Source organism: Cheilinus undulatus, linkage group 8 (genome assembly GCF_018320785.1).
Source record: "Cheilinus undulatus linkage group 8, ASM1832078v1, whole genome shotgun sequence".
Lineage (NCBI taxonomy): Eukaryota > Metazoa > Chordata > Actinopteri > Labriformes > Labridae > Cheilinus > Cheilinus undulatus.
This window is the reverse complement of record NC_054872.1, coordinates 27,643,703-27,658,061: the sequence shown is the minus strand read 5'-3', so window position 1 is coordinate 27,658,061 and position 14,359 is coordinate 27,643,703. Positions and strand designations below refer to the sequence as shown.

At 37.3% G+C, this 14,359-nt stretch overlaps 1 protein-coding gene across 1 annotated transcript; it reads right to left on the bottom strand.

Annotated features, from left to right (window-relative positions):
* Nucleotides 1-4,079: 4,079 nt before the first annotated feature.
* slc25a40 (solute carrier family 25 member 40) lies at nt 4,080-14,266 on the bottom strand. The gene is made up of 10 exons (XM_041793492.1): nt 14,081-14,266; nt 13,780-13,887; nt 10,724-10,783; nt 10,531-10,637; nt 10,351-10,418; nt 9,923-10,047; nt 9,203-9,486; nt 9,010-9,091; nt 6,090-6,170; nt 4,080-6,003 (listed from the first exon to the last, which is right to left on the bottom strand). Exons 2-10 carry the CDS (start codon nt 13,877-13,879, stop codon nt 5,870-5,872), a joined length of 1,041 nt encoding a protein of 346 aa, XP_041649426.1. The 5' UTR covers nt 13,880-13,887; nt 14,081-14,266; the 3' UTR covers nt 4,080-5,869.
* Nucleotides 14,267-14,359: the final 93 nt, after the last annotated feature.

Here is a 14,359-nt window from a genome sequence, read left to right as displayed (position 1 = left end):
TCTGTTTATAGTTAACAAAATGGTTTCTTAATGTAGTGGTTGTAAAAAGCTTGTTGTAAAGAATTCTAACCCGATTAAACAGTAGCTGATCAGAAATTTCTTTGAAAGAGCTACACTGAGAGAGAAAAAAATAATCTAGATTAAATGAGAAGTCAGAACTGGATCTACAGTGAAAAAGTTTGACAGGTTCATCCTCCTCATTGTAACTGATTGGGATCCTCAGCTCAGCCTCTGTGTGTCCCTGGTTGCCATGGTAATTGATGCCTGCTAGGTCACGCATCAGTGATCACAGAGAGCACTTTTGCTAAGCACAATCAGTTACACCTGTGACAGCAGAGACCAGTTTTGGGGGAATTTGCTTATAAACACAGTCTCATTCTCCTCTCTGTGTGCCAAAACCGTACATGCTATCATTAAACGGATTTCAGCGTGAGCATCTGCAGACTTTGAACTAGCAGTGATGTTATTTTGATGTTGTTTGTGCAAGAAATGAGGCCAGGGAATGATCTAAAAAAGTGCTTCTTTCTGAGTCTGAAGACCAAAGTCCCCCAGTCTGTATTATTGTGGCAGATTGGGCAGATTTCTGACTCCTTGGGACAGTTGGTCCTCTCACGCAAAAAGCATGCATGCTATGGCTTTGGTTCTTGGTTTGACAGTAGCGGGACACAATTTTCTCTGTTTTGATATTAATTTTATGTGTGTGGTGTTAGATTTGTGGTGTCAGTGAGAATTTGTTTAGGAAGGTTGCTACTCATCCAATCCAGGCTCTGCAGTGTTAGGCACATGTTACCATGGAGCCAGGAGACTCACTTCAGTTCAGTGAGATTTTTAGTGGGATCTGACCTGAAAACATGCTCTGAAACTCAGGGCGCTGTGTCAAGACCGTACATGCTATCATTAAACAGATCACACCATGAGAAAGACAAGGCTTTGATGAAGCAGTCATGTTAATTTCATGTTGTTTGGGTGAGAAATGTGGTCACAGCAATGAGTTAAAAAGGTCCTCTCTTCAAGGTCTGCTCAGCAGTTTGGGCCAAAGTTTTACATTGTGGCACATGAGAGAGATTTCTGGGTCCCTCTGACAGTTGGCTGATTTCTGGGGAAGGGGTTGTTGCTATGGCTTTGGTTCCTGGTTTCACAGAGGCGGGACAAGATGTCCTCTGTTCTAATCTGATTTTGATATGTGTGTTGTTAGATTTGTTGTGTCAGTTGTCATTTGTTCGGAAAGGTTTCTGGCTTCAAACACAGCAGTCTCCACTCTAAAAGGTTTCAGTGCCACTGTCAACTGTCAGTGTGTTCTTTCCCATTGAAATGAATGTGAAATGACCTGAAGGCTGAGAAAAAGTGAATCAACTTTGAAAAGTTGCTGTGAAGAAATGATGAATGATATGAAGGAGCTGAATCATACTGAAATAGCTGAATGTCTTGTGAATATTGTAGAGGTTGAATGGAGCCTGTAAGTTTAAGTATAAATGGTTTTAAAGGTTTTAAATGAAGGTTAGAAGATGTGTGAAGTGTGGCAGTTGAGCCCTTTTTGAACATTCTACCCATTCATTTCAATGGTCCCAATTTTTTTGAAAATTGCTGAATATCTCTGAAACTATCAATGAGAGGTCTTAGAAAAGTCATTCTGGGTGACTCCTAATTAGGCTGAATATTCTGAAGGTTGAATGGTTTGCATAGGTTGAATTTCAATGGTCCCAACTTTTTTGAAAATTGCTGAATATCTCTGAAACTATCAATGAGAGGTCTTAGAAAAGTCATTCCGGGTGACTCCTAATTAGGCTGAATATTCTGAAGGTTGAATGGTTTGCATAGGTTGAATTTTGTAGGAGAAGACGCGTGCCAAAAAGTGAACGGAAGAATAATAAATATTACATTTTTCACACAGAATAACAATAGCCAGAATAACAAATGCCTTCAGCATTCACAGCAATAGCCTGAAATGAAAATTGACCATTTGTCATGCCTCACCCTTCTGTTTCCTGTGTGGAACAAGTAAATATACCCCATTATTTGATTTACATAATATTTAGTTTTTTTTTAATAAACTTGCCCTCAGTGAAAAAATAAAGACAATGATACTGTTGTTTGTATGAGAGTACCTTGAAATCGCTATAAACTTGTAAAAAAATTGTTAAAAATATGATGGATGTCTGATGCTAGTGATATTAGCTAATGTGGTTGCTTAGCAACAGAAGGTAAACAAGATGTTTTACATTCTGTTTGTCCTCATGAGACCAGCTAACATTTCACAATAGAAACGTTAACCTGACGCAATTGCAACTAAATGTTGTCTAAATATCACATAATATCATAATTTTTCTCTTCAAGCATATGCAGTTTTTCTGATTGTTGATGGGTTCACTTTTGAGTGTGGTTGTGCGCTGAGGCGAATCTAAAGAAGGCTTTTCCAACTATTCACCATATGCTGGCTCACACACCAGTTGCACTTTTATCTATGCTGAAGTAACCAAATCAAGGTCACAATTTTACCACGGTGCACTGGAGAGACTTGGCCAAGGTAAAGGTTTGTCTAGCCCAGCCTTTCCCAAATTTCAGTACGCTGTAGCCCAATTTGAGACCTGAAAATCTTCTGGGACCTACCAAAAAAACTCTCCTGTACAACCATGGCATGAGACTTGAATAGTTACCTTTTATTTATTATACGTTTGTTTTATAAACAGGGGATTTCAGTGCAAATGCTTGGCTTTCAGACACATAAGCATTACTGGGAAAGTTTGAGTGGGGGTCACAGAATACAATTGAGCCACTGCCATTTATTTGGTGTTGACCAGACATCTACAAAGTCACCTGAATTTTCTTTTCTAATATTGTTTTTTTCTGTAGATGTAGTTTGTGACCCAGCAACTTTTCCCAAGTAGCATTAATGTCTTTGAGGACATTGAGAAATTCTTGAAACCAGGAAGTGAGTTGCATATTAAAATATTTAACCGAGTGTCATCATCTAATCCAACACCAGTTAAACCATGACACCAGTTGTATACATCAGACGAAATAAAATATAAAAAAGTGACATGAGTTGAAACCTCTGGCTGTTTTCCTGTTACCTCTTAAAATAATACCATGTAATCAAGTATTCTATGATCGTTTCAAATTATATTAAATTTTTTTTCTGATTTTAGTTATTGTAAATGACCTTTTCAGCCAACGAGAAGACTCTCTAATTGGTTGGCCAGTGGACTTAGAGAGCCAACAAAGTGTCAGTTCCCTCATCACCTAATATTAGGACAGTAAATAGCATGTTTTTCCACTCCTCTTGTTTTTTTTTTTAAGTTTTGAGGATTTAAGCATGCTAAAATGACTGTTGATGTGATAAAGTTGAAGAGAAACACAAAACACTTCAAGTGTTAGAAAGTGTTATGTCACAAACATCTGATTTTTATTTACTTCCTTTTCTGTGCTGCTAATACTGCTGCCTCTGACTTGATGTAAACTCTTTGATTTATAATGGTGACAGTATTTCCACTTTGATCATATTCTTTCTCACATTTGTTCAGGTATAAATGTTCTGTTTTTTTTCATAAGCGTTATGTTGTTTGCATAGTGCTGTATCACAAGGTTTTGTTCTCAGGTAATGATCACTATGATTTATATTCACAACTTTGTCTTGGGTTTACTGTATGGTAATTTCTATCAGACCCAAATTATTGTTGTTACACCCTTTAAATATTCAAATGCAGTATTCTCATGGCTAGTTACCACAGTGGTTATACTATGATCTGATGCTTTGTGTTTAAAGATTGTTGGAGGATAACTTGCATCAGTTTAGTTGAAGTAAGGAGTGTATTGGCAGAATTGAAGTATAATGTGACTAGCCATGTACCTCAACAGTGAAGTTCTGACTTTGCCTTTAGCTTTTTGCAGCAGTCATTTGCACAGCCATGTATTATGTTTTATTGGATTTCTTTGCTTTTATATATGCTTTATTTTGAATAAACTTCACTTATTAAAACAGTGCAAATTTGATGAAGAAATGTGAGTTCTTTGTTGACAATGAATATATGAATGGATAAAGCATGTATAAATCAATGGACAAAAATCATTCAAAAAGAAAGTCAGGAAAATATTTTAACATTTGTGTTTACAAGTGTCACAGTTTCTTGTCATACTGAAAAAAAGCCTAATAGCTTCAAACTCACACTGTTTTGGCACATTAGCTTTAGTGCGTTTTGTTTTTTTTAAATCACAACTTCATGTGTTACATGGGAGAGGAAGTGGAAAAAAAGAAATCCTTTGTCTCCTCACACACACTCGCTCACAGGGTCTGTCTCTTACTGGTCCCTACACATTTCCATATGTTTGCAAGCTCACGTCAAGGGTTTGCACCGCAAAAACTTAAATCATAGTATCAGGAAGTCATTGAAGCGATAGTCATACTTCTCTTCTCCGTGGTGGCGACAGTGTCCTCAAACCAAAGCACTTCAGCATTACATGATCATAGCTACTATTGGATGGGTATTTTAAGTTCACAGACTTATCTTGCTGTGTAACTAAGAAGCTGTCACTATCAATCAATTAATTACATTCGCACTGCACATATTCAAACTTATCAAGTTTTCCTAGATTTACAAAAAAAAAGATACAATTTTATTTCAACAAATCAAAGATAAAATAAGGCCAGCATTACAAGCAATAAGACACGATTCTGCCATTTGTGCATAAAATACATACTTTTTTGAGTTTCTTTTAGTTAATGTTCATCTAATTTTAAAACATTGTGTCTGCGCCATTGGCAGGTTTTCTTAAAGACCTCATTTTTTCCTTTTCATATCTTGAAATAGAATTTTTATCTTGACTTGATACATGAATCTAGCTTAAATTAAGTCTTAAAAGATATTCTGAATAGAAAAAAGGCAAATACATGCCTTGAGTTTTAGCATGGCAAACCCCATTAAGTGTGGAGTCAGATTGTTAAACGATGCTTAACTGGTGAAAATGCCTTTCATTGCTTGTCATGAGGGATGCTCTGTACATAAAATTTCTGTCATCACTCACAAAAACTTAAGTTCCTCCAATGAAGCTAATAAGTCACACACATGTAAAAATCAACATGTTAACTATCAATTAGATCCTGAATTTTTACAGTCAGGATCTTATTGATGATTGTTCAGTACTGAACACCGTACATGTGTTTATTGGACAGTGAAGTGGATTTGCAAAAGCCTAGCATCCTATAAACGTCAAACTTTAACAATAAGGGGGGAAGAAATTATCTTGAACATGAACGTTTTTTTTCCTCATTCTATGGAGTGATTGTAACATGCCTAACAGGATTTATGTAGTGATTTGAGTGGCATAAAATTCTAGTTTCTGTGTAAGTGAGGAGAGTTTGTCCCAAAGCATGCTGCTGTGTTTATACCTCCATCTGCATGTACTTCCCATAGCAGTGGGCTTGTGTCAGACAAAGTTCACTCTGTACTGGGAAATGAGGGAGCGGTCAGAGAGAGCCCCATACAGGAGAGCAAGTAGAGACTGATCTTACATATGTGATGTAAGGACTTCAGGCACAATGCACATGATCAATGTGAAGAAAACTACATGAATACATGGCTGCCATCTACTGGTTGTTGTATGCATAAAGTATGATTTAAACACAGACAAAAATATTTCTTTTCAACTGTGCACTGACTCTGTAGGAATATCAGACCATAAGAATATTAAATTATAAAAACTAATCTTTTCTTATCCTTTTTGATCATCTGTTAAATCTGGTATGCAGGAATACATCAAGCAGTTCTTTGTTTTGATATCTCCTGTTTCTGCTTTCACTTGGCATCCCTCTCCTGGTGTAATTGAGCAGTAGTCGTAGTGATGTTTGATCTGGAGAGCTGTGACCTGAGGACAATCAAGTGTTGCTTGTCTGCAGCGGCCTGAGTGTCCTCTCCTGGTTGTGCTTGTGAAAGAAGGCTTTTCCAAACTCATACGTGCTGATCATGATGGCGCAGGCCGGAGCCACTTTGATCAGCCTGGGGAGGAGACCTGGCAGAGAGGAAACAGACAGGAGTGAGTATGTGTCATTCACTGCAATACTAGAATAAAGGAAAATAATATCACAAAATATCAACCTGCAAAGAGTCCAGTGATACCGTCCTGGGCCACAATCCTGCTCATCACACTGAAGGTGTAGGTGGACACCTCAGGAGACACTAAGAAGACAAAGATAACTGTCAACAAACTCTTGCCACAGCAGATAGAGTTGTAACTATGTAAGAAATAGGGCTGGGAAATTAACCGAAACTTGAGAGAGAGAAATGTTATGCCTTGCATATCGTGCAATCATTCAAGTGTCATTATTTAAAAATGGTTCAATAAAAATCCTACTGCTTTTCTTAATCAAAATGAGACTGACGAAATTGATTACTCCCTTCAATACAATAATTAATATCAAAATTGCAATATGAGCCAAAATAATCACGATTAGATATTTTTTCAGAATTGTCCAAGGGTATATCAGCTACTTTAGAAAGCTTCTTGCAAGTAATCTAAAAAGGTTAGGCATAAATATGCTGTCCTTGTTTCATATGGCAATTTTCTTTTACATTTTTAATGTTCAAAGGCCCACTGATGCTAAATCTACAAGACTAGAATATTCATCATAAATATATTCAATATAAATATGACTGTTTGTGGCTTTAAAACTGTAACCTGTTCACAAAATCTGATCTGATCCTTATTTCACCTGGTCAGTTCAGAGTCCAGAGAGGAGATGAGAGAGACAGAGGAGGATCCTGCAGAGATTTATTCCAGACTGCTGTGCTATTACTACTCAAACTGCAACAAACCCTCACCTGCTGAGTGAAAACTTGACGTTTACACACATGTCTGAGCCCCAAAAGTTGTTCTTCTGCATGTCCATTCTCTCTGAATCCCCCTGACATACATGCACGGGTCATGAACAGGGCCATCTCCATGCATAAATTTGATGCCTTTTAGTGGTGCACCAAGCCTAAAAATGCCAACCTCTCTAACATAGGACAGCCTGTGTCCAGATTAGGATTAAATGTTCAATCATAAAGAAACTGTTTTATGTTATGAGAGGATTTTTCACCATTTGACAGGACCTGGAGTTAAATATGCTACAGGATGGTGGTTCATCATAATCGATAAATAAATGAATAAATAAATAAAAGACTAAATAAATCCTTCTCCTTCAGTCTCAGAAATCATGCAGTCTGTATCAGCATCTCTTTTCTTTCTTCTCTCTTTCTCAGCATGTTTGCAGAGCTGAGATGAAGCAGGTTCGCTGCTGTGCGCTCTGACGTGCACCTTTTTTATGTTCCTCTTTGCTCTAAAGAGAGTACAACGTACCATATTTACTCATTTACTGCATCGTATTATGATCTTTCGTTTCTATTATTTATTATAGTTTGATCATGAAAAATTAGTGAAAATTTGTATTTCAAACACCTAAGTTAGTAAATAATGAAAATTAATAAATTAAAAAAAAAATGTCCATCTGTTTCCCTAAACATCTCGTATGGCACCTGCTGGTGGGCCAGAAGTGGCCCACGGGTCGTAAGTTTGACACCCCGGATTTAGGCTGTTTGAAAGTGTTTCAAAGAGTGTGGGGCTTGATGATATAATAGTGGTCTTGTGCACACTCCTCCTTCATGCCTGAGTCTTCACTTATCCTGCTCATTTTCAAGACACCATAACAGTCTGCAGTTTTGCTAGCTATCTTTAATTCCACAGGTGTATCTTCCCAGGATTTGAAGAATCCCCATTCTACTTTTTGACAGAGAGAGGGCGCTGTTTGGCACATTCAACTGACAGGCCAACAGAACCCCAGAGAAGAGGTTATGCTTTCTTTATGATTCTAAAACTTAATTTAAACTCAGAAATTCTTTTCAGATTTGAATTATTTCCTGGTGGTTAATGATACAGTATTTTGTTTTTTAAGCCTAAAATACATATTATATTGCTTTCCAATGACTTTAAATACAAGAGAGACACATTTTGCACTCTGTCTGGTAACTAATGTATTCACTTTTTACCTCAAAGAACTTCACTTTAAAAGAGTGGGGGGGTAATTGGGGTTTGGGAAAAGGACTGATGTGTGGACAGTATTAAGGTAGAGTAAGGGGGTTAGGACTTGAAAAGCTTCTGCTTCTTCCTACTCTTTTTTCGGACTTATGAGATGAACTATGATGAACTATGATTTGTTCGACTGTTTTTTTTTTTTTATTTTATCTTAATTTTTTTGTTGTTGTGTATGTCCAAAATAAATAAATAAATAAATAAATAAATACTACAGAAAGGGATGGAATGTATGTAATGTGCCATTGTGTAACTCTAGTTAGTAGTTAATGATTTCTTTTCAAAACACAATGACAGTTAACAGACCCAAGGTCTTTTCAATGTCAATTACTTTGTCAATTATTTGCTATACTAAAATAAGCTGTTGACCAGACAAAGTATACAAAGTATAAAGTGCCCATCAGTATATCCCAAAATATATTTTTGTCCACAGGTAACAAAAATTAAGCTTAATTTGAAATGGTATGAAAAAAATATAAACTTACAGAATATCTCAGTAGAACTTTTTCCAACTTTAAGTTGAGCTATTAAACCTTCTGATCGGTTTGTTTTTACTTTTTCAATTATGAAGATCTTAAAAGAAAATCAAGAACTGAAATTAAAAGCCTGTGACAGACATTTATGCTTGCTTTTTTGTATATGACCGTGCTTTCTTTGAGTTTCACACCAAACACTTGATTTAAAGGAATGTGTTGTTTTTCTAATCATTATTTCTCTTCAATTTTTGTGGATTTATTCTTTATTAATTTTATTATTACATCCTCTGTTATGATTTTTTATTAAGTTTGGTGATACAGTTTTTGTCAGGGTTTACCACTGGCTAGCACCCCATGTTTAAAACTGTAATAAAATTCAATTTTACAAACAAAAATCACAACACAGCTTTTGTGATTTTATGAACTACTCATTCGAAATATTAACAGAAAGCCCAGTGTTTTCCATGCTTACAGTTCTTGGCTTGTAGCTCTCCCAGCTCCACCTGTCTTCTCGTTTTGACCACATCAAAAGGCAACGTTACGAGAGAAGCAATCTGAAATAAACAGATATGTGTACATCACATATCAATCATAAGACTAAAGTCCACTTATGAAGTAAGACGTTTTTCTTTCAAACTTATCACTGCCCTTATAGATGCACTTACAGAGCCAGACACCGCTCCAGATATGAAGGTAATGGTAAACGTGGGCTCTTTGGTGTTGTACCTCTCACACAGCCTGCCCTTGGTCTTCTCATAGTTGTACCAGTACATGGCTGAGAATGGCACATCTCTCAGCAACGTGGGCCCAAGACCTCGCCACAACGACAGCCAGCCTTCTGTCTCCACAGCTGAGCGGATGCAGACGATCAGCTCCCTGTACGACTGTTTCTGAGACTGCAGCTTGGTGCGAATTAGCTCTAAGGGGCTGATCACCGTTGCTGAACCCACTGACGAGAGAGAGGAGAAAGTAGCTTGACACATACAGCGGATAAAGATGAGAGCAAAAATCATCCCCTCACAGAGAAAAAAAAATCCACATATCTAAATTCTTTTGACTTTAAAAGCTTAATTGTCACTGAAAATTGTTTTCAGTTTACTGGAAAGACAAAAGGGAAGTGTATCCTTTTATAATCATTGTAGAGCTCATTCTTACAGTATGTCCTCACAAATCTAATCTTTCTGAATCTCTTTCTAATAAAGCCACACAGGCCAATGTTAAGAACTTGTTTCAGACAGAATTTCAGATGTAATTTGATCAAATGGTGGAAACACAGGTCTGTAGGGTAAAAAGAAAGAATATTTGATTAACTGCTGTGAATGCTTGTATCCAGACACTACCTCTTCCCTCTTCTCTTTTCATTTACGAAAACGCAGTTCCCTCACCTCTAGCAACAGCTCCAGCTACGAGAGGAGCCTCCTGAGCATAGTCTCCCATCCTGAGCCTCAGAGCTGCACACAGCTGGTCGTAGCATGTGAAGTAGATCACTGTCGCTGGGACCGCCATCACACTGAAGACAGATAAATTTAGTATGAAGAAGTTATCCATCAACATTACTGAAGTTTGGGGATAAATATTAAATGCAGAAAAAGAAAATATATTTACAGACATGATGTATCAGTCACAACAAATGTTACCATAAATCACTCTTTAGTAATCAGCCTTCAGGAAATCCTTAGATGGTTTCCCACTAATAGCTACATTCGAAATAACAGCACCCTGAACATCTGCTAAAGCAGTTGACTTTAAGACGAGGGTAGGATGACTGTTATAAAAATAGGAAATAAAGCGGCACAGAAGTCTTCAGACTCACAGGGTCGGAGGTAAACCACTCCATAATGACTTTATGCCTTCATGACGAACTATCTTGACAAAGGCATCCTGTAAAAGCACGAAAATGAACCAAACTCAACAACTAGACCTCGAACTTTCAAATCTAGTTTCAAAATGTAAGTGGTGATATGCAATTGGTATGTGAAATTGAGTTTCTTACTAGTGTGCCATTGAAGTGGCCTGGTGCTTTATACCAGGCCTTGGAGTTGCCGTTTTCACACACACATATGTGGTCCATAAGTCCATTGCAATAGACAAAGCATTTCCCTGAAAGACATTAAGGAAATATGTGCACTGATCTAATATCATCTGGATTAAAAACAATGCTTGACCTATATATACATTGACTTTACCTTTAGGGAAGGGATTTTTCTGTGCCTGTAGTCTGATCTTCACAACGTCCAAAGGAGTAACTAAAAAAGAAGAAACAACTTCAACTGTGATACTGCTTCATTATGGCTTCTTTTAAGCACATTTACTTTACCTATATTATACACCAATGGTTGTACTATATGTATTATTATAAGTAGTGTTTCCAAAGTGAACTTATATCCATGAGTGTTTCAGCCTGTCAAGGCCATTGATAAGAAAAAAGCATTACATATCAGATTGGTATCAATAGCTGTTAAAGAATAACTGATTTGGCTTTAACTGCCTTCATTCAACAATACAATGAACTTTTCTTAAACTTCAAGCAGACAGTTCTCACCTAATCCATGTTTGCTATTCATGCAATTCTAACAGCATCCTGCGGAGAACCATACTGCTTTCTTCTGAAGACCTATCAATCCATGAACCCATTTAAGTTTTTCAATACTTTAGGGATTATATTACCATACCTACTAGGCAGTAGTAAAAAAAAAGGCTTAAGGCCTAGTTCAAAGAGAAATTTGATAAGCTGATCCATATTGGTGCAATCCACTGGAGCAGCTGGTGAAAATGGACGTAAAGCAATTTGTGATTTGGTAGATTATTTCTTTGTTTTAACAGTGCCTCTTGGCAATAATTCTTTTATGGTTGGAAATCCTGTTTATTTTCTTTTTAAATGGTGCCACATTTGTAAGGAACATGCATCTGTGGGATGAGCAGCCGAGTTGAGGACGTGGGTGTCGCCGATGAAAAATGTGCCAAATCTTCTCAGCCAATGCAAAAACAACTTATTTTGCTGTTGCTCCTGGCTCTTCTTTGAAGCCTCTGGTACCCCAGGTGCTGATTATCCGGGGCCTCATTGGCACCTGTTATTTTCAGTGATGAGTCCAGATTCTGCCTATGGCAGTTGGATCATAAGGTCATAGTGTGGAGAAGACGTGGAGGGGACTACACTGATTGCTGCACCAATAGAGTAATATCTTTTGATGAAGGCAGTGTGATGGTGTGGGGCAGCATCTCCCTCACTGGAAAAAAACAGGCTTTTCATCATTCGAGGCAATCTCAATGCAGAGATATCGAGATCGGATTCTGTAACCAGTAGAAATACCTTATTTCCAGAATCTGGAACCGAATTCTATCCGCCAAGATGACAACACTCACCCCCGAGGGGGGTTTTATCAGAGACTACCTCCAGAATTTGGGAGCAGAGAAGATGGAATGGCCTGCCAGCAGTCCTGACCTCAACCCCATTGAACACTTGTGGGATCAGCTTGGGGTGTTGTGTGTGCCAGAGAGACCAACACAATTGACTGGCATGTGAAAATGCTTGTTGAAGAATGGGATGCCATCCCACAGCAGTGTGTGACCAGGCTGGTGACCAGTTTGAGGAGGAGATACCAGGCTGTTGTGGATGTGTATGGTTCTTCCACACACTACTGAGGCTCCTGTTTGTTAAATGCATAAATTGTTAAATTGCTCATGTGTCTTGTTTCTTCAGACCGCAATCATCCAATCCACCAAATAACACAAAACAAGAGTCAATGGCAGAAAAAGCTGTTTGGCACTGGCAGAGAAGCTTGATCAAATTTTCATGGGCACAAACAACATACTCAGCTCTGCTGCTCATCCCACAAATGCATGTTCCTTACAAATGTGATCATTTAAAGGGGGAATAAATGGTCTTTCCAGTGGTATAAAATGTATTGCAAAGAAGCACTGTTACAATAAAGAAATAATCTACCAAACACACTCCCTTAATTTTTGATCCAAGTGTAAATACAAAATTATTTAAAGGTGACACATAGGAAATTTAGAACATTATGTAAGGAAACAGGAAGCACTGGGAGGTTTGCAAAAAAGTATTGTGAAAGTAGGCCAAACATTTTGTAAAAGAACATAAAATCACACAAAGAATTGCAAAAGCATTGTCAGGGAATAATAAAATATTGATGTAACACAAAAGCATTGGGAGATAACTGAAAAGTATGGTGGTGAGGAAACTCAAGAGTAGTAAAGGGAAACGTCTATTATAAAATGTCTATTATGTGATGCATTGTGTATCCCTATTAGAGAAGACTCTTTGAATTTAAACAAATGGCAACATACAGCTCTATAAATTACCATTAATTCAAATTAACGTCACTTCAAAGTCTACTAGTGTATTAAACTGTAATAGTTTTGAAAGTAATGAACGGATGTCTTTATGGTTAATTTTCAGAAGGGACTAAATAGAGTAGAAACCAACCGTAAGAGTAGGGGGAATATATACAAATCACGCCTAAAAAGAAATTGCTTGACTCTAAATGTGTTGAAATCAGAGGAAATATGAGTCAGTTCTCTGTGAAACAAGTAGTTTTCATGAGAGATGATGTCCAGGCATCTTCCGAGGGCTGTCGCAATATACCGGTATTGACGCTAATCGTGATATTAAAAAATAAAATTTCAATATTGTGTTAAAAATGTGTATATGATAATATTGTGTAAATGACCCAGTGCCACTTGAACACAGTTTGGAAACAGAATGGAAACAGAAAAAGAAAGATATGCCAGGGACTGTTCAGTAGACACTGGATTATTCCAAAGTTATTAGTTGTCATTCTTCAGTTGCACACAAATGCTGTGTCCCCTGCTAGCCACAAATGATTTGGTTTCAGTTAATATTGTAGTTATAGCAGATGTCGCACCTTGTGGACTTTCTGTTTATCAGTTCATCTGGTTACCTTTTAACTAGCTATCGAGTGTAATTGCACTTTTTATATGCAGTTGTACAGTTACTATTTTCATATTGTCTCAGTACCTCCTTAGACAGGTATTTTGAGTGTAATTCATCTGCCAAAAGAAAGAACACAACATATATATATATATATATATATATATATATATATATATATATATATATATAAAGTTAAAGATAAATTTGATTGATTGTCCCATTATTATTTAAATCTTATTGATATCGTGACGATATCGTTATCGTGACATTTTTTGCCCACGATCATCTAGAGTGAAAATCTGATATCGTGACAGCCCTACATCTTACCAAACAAAGATGTGAGGATGGCTCCGGAGCAGGACGCCACCATCTGCTGAAGTGGAGTAATGCCTCCATTGACAGAAGACGCAGGACTTTGACCACTCATATTGTCTCCTTAAAACAAGATACAGTTTGACATTAGACTTGTGCAATCTGCATTGAGGCATAAACAACACTTGGGTTTTTACTGAATGGGAAAATGTATAGTCACAGCAGGCCCGTTATCTAGTATCTTTCAAAATAACATTATGGCAGCGAGCTCTTCTGCTAACCTGATTTGGCTAATATAAGTTGAGCTAACACCGACCTTTAAAAGCGACCAGGCATCCACGAAGTTCTCCACGAATGCAAACATTCCTCTCGGGTTTTTACAGTTGCTGACAGTATGCCGGTTTCTACTGTCTGACGAGCTTCAAATGTAAAGCATAGCTTCAACACGTGTACATGTCAGGGGTTACAACCCCAGCTAACTTGACAGTTTCTCAAAACATTACATGATAACAAAAGTTACGTAGTATTTATTTCAGTCGAGCACATTCTTCATATTTAAAATCCACTAGATGTATTAAATCCAAAATACATACGC

Excerpts from the sequence above, each read along its gene's own strand:
- slc25a40 (XM_041793492.1), bottom strand. The coding sequence starts at position 13,879 with ATGAGTGGTCAAAGTCCTGCGTCTTCTGTCAATGGAGGCATTACTCCA. Across the intron at positions 10,048-10,350 it reads AGTGGTTTACCTCCGACCCT|TGTGATGGCGGTCCCAGCGA; the intron begins GTGAGTCTGAAG and ends ATCTGTCTTCAG. Across the intron at positions 6,004-6,089 it reads TATCACTGGACTCTTTGCAG|GTCTCCTCCCCAGGCTGATC; the intron begins GTTGATATTTTG and ends CCTCTCTGCCAG.